General features: G+C 50.3%; 1 protein-coding gene across 1 annotated transcript; it reads left to right on the plus strand.

The window, feature by feature from the left end:
• The first annotated feature begins 7,091 nt into the window (after nucleotides 1–7,091).
• On the plus strand, nucleotides 7,092–8,834 carry LOC144175521 (solute carrier family 22 member 7-like). The gene has a single exon (XM_077704599.1). It carries the CDS (start codon nucleotides 7,179–7,181, stop codon nucleotides 8,832–8,834), a length of 1,656 nt encoding a protein of 551 aa, XP_077560725.1. The 5' UTR covers nucleotides 7,092–7,178.
• The last annotated feature ends 270 nt before the right edge of the window (nucleotides 8,835–9,104 follow it).

Genomic DNA, 9,104 nt, shown 5'->3' on the forward strand with positions numbered 1-9,104 from the left:
AACACCGCAGTATTTGTCAAAACCTTAGCATCTAAGGTTAGCATCAATAATTTTTCGAGTTCGCTACATTCTCGGGACGCTATAATTTATCATCTATCCTCAAAACCGACAAAGATGGTGTTTCGTTTTATTTTCTTCGACTGGACAGTGATTTTTTCCTGCTTCATTTTCTGCTTCAATATACAAAGGGGGGGTTGGGGTGGGGTGCAAAAAAACATCTTCAAGCACGAGGTAATCACCAACTCTTCCAGCGGAGCCGCGTTGGCGTCAATTGCGCCAGCGCGCCGTTTCCACTGGTGTGTTGACCAGCAGACAGCAAAAGGGCAGCGCGGTTCCCCTGGCGTCATTTTATCGGAGCGTGAGACAATTGCGAAGAAGCGAGCGATAGCGGCATGGGTACTGTAATGCTAGGCCGCGCCTGCGCTGTACGCGGTCTCGACTGCAGACGCCGCGCAACCAGACGGCGCAGCGATTAGTTTTGGCCACCGCTCCCGTGGTCCGTTTACTTCAGCTCACGGCTGTACATGATATATTTATTGCCACAGCTTTTTACGCAGAGCTTGTGAGTGGGCAGGCAGATCAGAGGTACAGCGATGGTGCCACAATGCAAAAAAGGGAAAAGAACAAAGCAAGAAAAAATAATGAATGCAAAATACATCGAAGTGCGCACTTAAACAGCATTTCATCCTTTAGAAAACACTGCGAGTAAAACAAAAACAAGAACAAAAACAGCAATGCCTAAACAGATTACGCAATACAAATATCACGACAACAATATACAGTGGCGTAGGACGCACATAACGCATATCAATTTATGCTCCTCCAAGAGAAGAAAACATAATAGGGTCAAGCAAACAAAGTAGAAATTTTTTTAACATGAAAGTGTTGTATTCAGGGATGCACAAAGATTTCACTGACCTCATATCCGTCAGGGAAATGACGCCAGTACAACGAAGAAAGCGGCCTGTAAAGGGTGCACCCCTGCACACACGTTCTTCTTGCGGGGAAGCCACCTTTAGTACTAAAGATTATGTTATACTTAGGGTCGTTCGTTTTCGGGATGTATATTTGAACACAAAGGGGTTTTATGACGGGATACACCAAGAATTTACTGACGTCATATCCGTCAAGGAACCGAAGCCAGTACAACTTTGCCGAAGCGACCTGCGAGCAGGACGTCGTTCGCCAAACCCACCCACAAGACTGCCGCCGACTCGTAAGCCATGCTCAGCTGCAGATTTCCCTGCACATTTTAATTTCGTGTTTTACCGATTCCTATGACAGGGAACCAACCGCAGTTCTTTTTTCTTTTTGTATAAACAATGAACAAGAAAAAAGAAAGAAATAGAACGATAAGGTAGCCGAAAATTCCCGGAAATATGCGGGAGAGGGAGAGAAAAAAGTTTACAGAAGAAAATACAAACGTGCACAGGCATGATGCACATTAATGCCGCAGTGATGAAGCTGTAGACCACACCTTCGTCACTCGGGGCACTCAAGTCTACTTGCATGGGTTTGAAGGCGAAGTCGTGGGCGTACGTATACTGACAACTTTGCTCGAACATCGTATTTGCTTCTCTTCCTTCGCTTTCGCCTTCTTTTTATGCGGGCTTCTATGACGAGCTTCTTTTCTGCAACACCGTGTCTCCGTCTCTTTCTTCGCTTTAATTCGGCAAGCTTATTGTGTGGACCAGAGAACAGAATAATGTTCATCTTTATTCTCTTGCCCAGACTTCAGGGTTATTTTCCATTTTAACCTTATACTGAACGGGATCCGCTCGTTGGTTTCCGTGGCGCTGTGGTGCTAAAGTGCAATGGCACCACATTGAGGAGTCACGCAGCGTGCACTATTCTACAACTTCTACGCTTCCAATTCACAGTTTTGTGAATTTTTGTGTCGCTGGCGGATTATCCACTCAAAGCTACCGGTTGATGGCCGATTCCCCAAGTGGGTATGTGGCACGAAGAAGAGAAGCACAAGAACAACTTTTGTTCTGCAACTGGCAGCGCCCGGAGATAGCACACCTGTATACATAAAGAGTAGCACGCTCTTCATACATGCAAGATTTTATAAACAATGCGGAGAAATATGTGGAATGTTTCTAGCAAAGTCGGATATGTGTATGACACAACTGTGACCGATTTTTGTTATCTTTCGCTGTGACGATAGGTTTTTTGGGGGGAGATGTCTGAATAACATATTGTTACGTGGCGGCAGATGACACGGACCATGTAGCGATGAAGCGATGTATTTACATAATGGTTAAAGAACTATTTACATAATGCCAAAACGGAGCCCGGCCTGGCAGCGCGGCCCACCAGCTCTTCGTCGTCACCATCCTTGGTGGTGGGCTATGGCGCCACGGGGATTGTCCGCCACGTCCCGTGACAATATAATAAAGAAAAAAAGTCCGCAGATGGCACAGTGGCAGCGCATCGGGCTGCTACTGTGGCTCTGGTTCAAATGCCATAGGATCACTGTGTTGTTTATTTGTTCACCCTTTTCAGTGGCGGCCCTTTTGTTACGTTATCACAACGACGATTTTTCGCTGAATGAGGCACTTCAAACAGCCCTAAACAGGATTCCATATGTTGCGATTTTACGTTCGCTCCGGCTACTTCTGGCGCTAGTGCTTAGCGGGGCCGGTCGGCGTTCGGCCAGCATCGAACGCCGTGCGGCCGTGCTCCTTGCGTCGACCGTGCACGCATGGGCACGTGAGTTTACACAATAGGAGAAACAAGCGTTTAAAGGCCAGAATAGTGGGGGTCCCAACCAAGGGCGTCGCCAGGATTTTCTCTTAAAAAGGGGCAAATGCGTTGAATAACGGGCGAGGAGGCGGGAGCGGCTGAGAGGAGGGGCCAAGCCCTAGTGTGGCTTGAAGGCGGCAAGTGCCACTTTTGTACCCCCCTACCGACGCCCATGTCCCAAACACAACATGCTCACTCACGACACTACCTGAAGATTCTGAGCCCGAGGACCTGGGTTCGATTCACTTCCGCGGCCGCTGCTTTTCTGATAAAGGCGAAAAGCAAAAACGCCAGTGTGCAAAAGATTTCGGCGCACGTTAAAGATCCCCAGGTGGTCAAAAATATTCTGGAGCCCTCCACTACAGCGCGCCACAGCGCCTACGTTGCGTCGGCGCGTTTACCCTAAAATCAATCAATCAATCAGTAATTGAATATTGCAACCGATCACTACCGGCCGCTTAGCGTTTCTCCATGGGGCGCTTTCACGGCGAACCGTTCCTTCTGAGCAGGAGTTTATCCAGAATTTCGATTTTGATGGGGTGTCGAAACCCTCCTGGGGGCGTTTGGGGGGGGGGGGGGGTACAAAACCCCGGTGCAGGGTGCTCGGGGTTGCGGAATCCTTGTGAGAGTGTCGAAGCCCATCAATGGGGGGGGGTGTATAAATCCCTGCCTCCGAGGTCGGCAGAAAAGGCTTAGCACCGCCGCAGTTATTCAATCGCCGCTTTACACAGCCGCACCGACGACGATCACCAGCGCAATATTTCACTGCACTATAACCCTTTCACGCATTTATGAACTGATTTCCAGCAATAGTCCCGCTCTGTCGGGCGGTCACAAGTTTTAGCTGCTGCGGTGTATGCAGTGTCGTGCATACAAACCGCAGTCTGGGCTCCTTACCGACCGTGCAGGCATATGCTTGCCGCGGTCGCACGTGTAGCAGCGTTTAAGCCTGCAGAGACGCTCGTGTTTTTCGGCGTTATTCATACCTTGTAAACGATGCGCTATATCTACAATCTCAGCTAAGCTCGTGCCAGAAATGGCCAGGATGGCGACATTCGTCCCTATTGGCGACTCCGTGTTTGTGCTCGCCACCTAGCGGCTGCTGCGAGAAACGCCCTTATTAGTTCCGGTTGTGGACTTCACCATGGCACACCAACTTGTTTGTCGTCGTAACTGCGCAGTTGGCGTGATACCGCCCAAAGAAGACCCGAAGACGATAAAGCGCACGGGTTAGGAGTGTTGTTGCATCCCCTTCGATGTGTCGGCAGGATGGAATTACAGCAGTGGATACTTTTACCGCTTCCCGCGAGAAACAGACGACACGACTCGCGAGGTGTTGTGCAGACGGAACCTACGCATTGTAAAAAGTGACGCAGGCCATCATGTTTGCTCAAAGCCCTTCGCTCAAGACGACAACTACATTGCAGGTGAGCAGCCACTTGCTTTTTCATTGTAATGGATACACATTGCATGCGCGCGGCGTACATTCTGTCGGAGCTTCGCGTGTGCTTTGCTCGAGCATGTACCTGCCCTTTTCAGATATTCGCTAGGCGCTAAAGATATCTCTTAGGTGATAATTATGTCAAGATACTTGTTTGAAATGAAGCCTTGATTTCACTTTTCTGGGAACATCGTTTTTTAATCCGCGCTTCAAGCGGGCCTCAAATGCACATCTGCGCAGCCACCCCACACGCAGCTCTACGCGCTTGACACTCAAATCAGTGATGCTAAATTCTGTCAATGGCAGGAATCCCGCAGCTTCGACAGCTCCAAGCAGCGAGCGGACGACGTCATCTTATGGGCGCACGCTGTGTCGCGTTTTTGTTTACTCTTATCGCACGTTAACTCCTAGTTTAGTCATTTTCCATAATTAAGTTGTGGATATTTCAAACGCCAGCAGTGATCCGCGCGCCTGTTGAACAACCAGTACGAATTTGTACTTAATAATTATCGAACGTCGGGGGCGCCTGCAAATCAAAATAGTCCAACTTGATTCTTAAAGCGAAAAATTACGAACTTGCGAGAAAAAAAAATATGCGGGAAATTTCACGTGTGCCCCGAATGTCGAGCTATTTGAAGCACGACCCGGTTGCATAGAATCTGACTTCACCGGGAGCTACCCCGTCCGTGATAGATTGTAAGGTTCAACGCACCGACGCAACGCAGACGATGAGGCGCGCTGTACTACAGTGGAGGGCTCCGGTTTCATTTAGACCACCTGCGGATCTTTGACGTGCGCTGAAATCTCGTACACACGGGCGTTTTAGCTATTCGCCTCCATCAGAAAAGCAGCCCCAGGAATCGAACCCATCCATGAGCTACGAGTAAATCCTAGTTGTAAGTAGAGCTTGTCCCCCCTATCGTATTCCTTTGTACTTGGTGTAATTTTGCACGTTTTACACGTCTACATTACGTAGTTTTTGCGGGGTGTGTTGCTTTTTATGCAGGTGTAGTCAAACGAAATATGCTTATTTGCCAAAATCGTATAAAGCTAGGCATGAAATAAAACTATATGTGCCACGGTGCGCCTCAACTCAGGAATGTTGCAAGCAAAACCAGCATATACGCGAACAACTTTTGCTCTGATCTTATTGCGTAAATAAATACCTTTCGTATATATATATCGTTTATATACGAGAAGAAAAATCTGGGCCCTATCAGTTACGCCAACTGGCCCGTTTCATGCGCAAATACCACCTCGAAAGCTCACTGGTTATGTTGTCGACGCTCAAGCTGCCTTGTTCTTGCGTTTCGCGGACACGCGGCGACGCTTAGCTTTCGGTGAGGTGGTGCTGCCCACGTGCAGTCAGCCGCCCCCCCCCCCCCTTCCCACCTCCCCCTCCCCCCCACAACTACGCGTCAGAATAAATCCCATGCGCCGAGCCGGTATTGCGAAGGCCGTAAGGGGAGTGCGGTAGGAGTTGAGTCGAGTCCGGCCGTGGTCCGGCATACTAAAAAAACACCGGTACAATCGTTTACGCGTTTACATTTCTCGCTAAAGCGCTTCATACTTCAGACACGAGATTTTTACATCGAAGCTGTATACGTCTGCTTCCAAACGGTTTCCTCTCCGTTGTCAAAAACGCCAAGGCGCCAAGAATGCACTTATACACTGTATGCTTAGCACCTCCCCAGGTTTCACGTTTGTGGAGATGGCCTCGGATTTTTTTCTTAAGTGCATACCTTATTTGTGATACGTTTACGTTAAGAGTGGTGTCAGTATGATTCTAACGAGGTAATCTTTCGGATGAACCAACCTGTATCTGCATGGCCCCTTTAGATGTTATAAGGATTTTTTTTTCTTTCAATGCTGCAGTCACTGCTTTCACTTAAACGTACTGACGCACGGTCATCTACTAGTCCTTTTGCCGCTCAGGTATGCGGTTCCCAACGGTTCCCTACGCTCGGGACAGAAGACGAAGAGGAGTTCCAAGTGCGAGATAAGGCCGTGTCTATAGAGTGCCGTCCGACGGTGTTATAAGCACTTCACTATATCCACGTCCACCGGCGTCTGTAACAAAATTCCCGATTCTGGCACTACATCGCTCTAGATAACGTAAAAAATGGTAACCTAACCTAAACATAACAAACGTACACAAAGAAATCATTTAAAATAGCAAAACTAACCTAAGCAATAAAAATTATAGCTAAAAAAACCGACCCAGAAGCCGGCCTCAACCACCATCCTTGGGATCACTAAGCTAAAACGGATCCTCTACACTACAACGACAGACGCTTGGACCAATGCTAGCCTAGTCTTTAATATTGGAATGTCGGCGGACGGCATTCTAGCCATGCCTGAAACTACCCGCACGCAGGATCCTGTGAATAAAGTCTTTTCTCTGTCTCTCTCTCTCTCTGCCGCGAGCAGCTAGAGCGCCGTCGGGCGGCACTCTGGACACATCGGCGAGATAACCATGCAGTCCTGGCTTTTGAGTAGCTGGTGCTTTGCGGCCTGCTATGTTCTCTTCTGGTACGTATCCACCCATTAAATCAATTTACTGCACTGGTCACGAGTAAACGACCATACATAGTATGGGTGCCCTAATACCAGCACCTCAACTCCGGCCAAGATAGTTTATTCATCATCACTATCATCTTTATGCTCAGTTAATGAGGCCCGAGCCGTAGTTTCCCACCGCTTGGGAAGAAGCGCCAAGTAGTACACCACTGAAATGAAAGAACAATGAGAAAAATAGGGATGCCATTTTACTTCTAGATCCTCCAAATAGCATACGTGCCATCTTCTCCAGATCAACGTCGTCATCGCCTGTTCGCCACTCCTACAAAGTGGTAGAAGTAGAAGACCGTTCGTGCGGCACCATTTTCACCCAACCCCCGCCACCACCACCACCCCGAACTGATCCGTTGGTACTCGACACGCCGCGAAATCCCCACGAGTCGCATCGTTCTAGCCTTCTTGCGAAGGAATGAATGTCCTGCAGCCCAGTAGGCTGCTGTCCAAGGAACTGCTCACGTGCGAGTCCTTCGACTGCTACGACGACTTCGGACACGGCCCGTTCCAAAGGAGGCTGCTGCTCTTCCGCAGCCTCGCTTTCTTCCTGATGAACGCCAACAGCTTCGTCCTCCACCTCATCACGTCAGACGTGGGCCACTGGTGCAAGCGCCCTCCGCACTCCAACATGTCGGCTGCATCCTGGATAACCTCGGCCATCCCTCTGGAATCGGACGGCAGCCTCAGCCGATGCCTCCGCAACGAGCACCCGGACGAGCCCAACAACACCAACACCATACCCTGCGAGGAGTGGGAATTCGAACAAGAGTTGGCCAGCACTACCATCGTAAGTGAGTGGAACCTTGTATGCCAAAGACGGTCACTCATCGCCGTCCTGATCCTGGTTCACAACGGCGCCTGCGCAGCGTTCGCCATAGCTGTGGGATCCCTTGCGGACAACGGTGGGAGGTTACGGGTCTTGATGGCGGCGATAATTACACTAGTGTTCTCCACTACCGCTACCTGCCTCTCCGACAGCTACGTAGTGTACGCCTTCTTCAAGTTCTTTGTTTGGGGAAGTGCCGCTGTGACCATGGCGCTACCCGCCGTCGCTCTCTTCGAGGTGACAACTCACGAAAACAGACCGCGGCACATCGTCCTGGCCAGAACGGTTGGCGTAGTATTCTCCGACTTGTGGTACGTCGGCTGGACACACGTGCAGCTGGACTGGAAACTGAAGCAGACGGTTTTAGTATTGTCCACCCTGCTTTTGCTGCCGGCCCTTCCTTACATCGAAGAGTCTCCGCGCTGGCTAACCGGTCAGGGGCGGCTGAGGTCCGCAGAGGATGTCATGCTGTCTGCCGCCAAGTCGAACATCTTCCCGACCTCGAGCACTGCGTGGCTACACAACAAGCTGAAGGGAGACATGTCTACGAACGCCGCCCGCCTCGCCACCATTCACCAAGACCTGCTCCATGGCCTTTCAATACGGCAACGCGCGTTGTTCCTGTGCTTTTCATTTTTCTCGATAACGCTCGCTGCGTTCGCGATATTTTTTTCGCCGCTGCATCGGAGGAGCGTGTGGCTCCACCTGCCCTCGTTCCTCACCACGCTTGCAGTCTACGCAGTGATGCACGTGCTCATCAGGAGGCTCACAATGCTCGCCGTGATCAGTGGCTGGTTCATGGTGATCGGCGCACTTCAGTGCCTCATGAGAATTGCGGTGGGCGCAGGGTTCCTCCTCGCCAGCGAGGTCCTCCTGATACTGGCGAAGGCCTTCTACTATTCCGGCAGCGTCATGTGCTTTGTTTACGCCATGGAGCTGTTCCCCTCGGCCGTGTGTGGAACCGCTGTCTGCTGGACATTTGCCTGCGGTCGCCTAAGAGCGGTAGTCGCCTCCGTGACCCTGGTGCTCCAGAAGGTCGGTCGCGAGGACGCCGCCTTCCACTTTTCCGGTGCTCTGCTCTTTGCATCAGTTTTTGCCATGGGTCGCTTGCCCCGCGAGACCACGGTCGAGTGCGCCAAGACAGATGCATGGCGGGTACCCACGGTGATCAGGCGGCACATGGACCACATGAAACAAACGCTCGAAGGACGGCCCAAGGAACCCGGCAACCCGAAGAGCAGCTAGGAAGGCGCCAATTCACCGGGAAAGTTAGCGATAAAGTCATAGGGAAGCTCCTCAGTGTGTCTTTCGGCCGTAAAGAAGTCGCCTGCTAGCTGTCGCAAAGCACCAGTGAAATAATCAGGCTACGAGAAGAACGAAGCGAGCGCTTTTTTTTAACAGTCGTTTTTTTTTTCGTTTATGTTGTGATAACTTCGTCGCTCTATATGTTTAACTTTTTAATATTATTCGCCGACCATGCTTTTTCCTACTTCGTCCGGTGCTGGTGGCATGCTA

Source organism: Haemaphysalis longicornis, unplaced genomic scaffold (assembly GCF_048455015.1).
Source record: "Haemaphysalis longicornis isolate Haplotype H1 unplaced genomic scaffold, Haemaphysalis longicornis Haplotype H1 scaffold_3, whole genome shotgun sequence".
In the NCBI taxonomy this organism is placed as follows: domain Eukaryota; kingdom Metazoa; phylum Arthropoda; class Arachnida; order Ixodida; family Ixodidae; genus Haemaphysalis; species Haemaphysalis longicornis.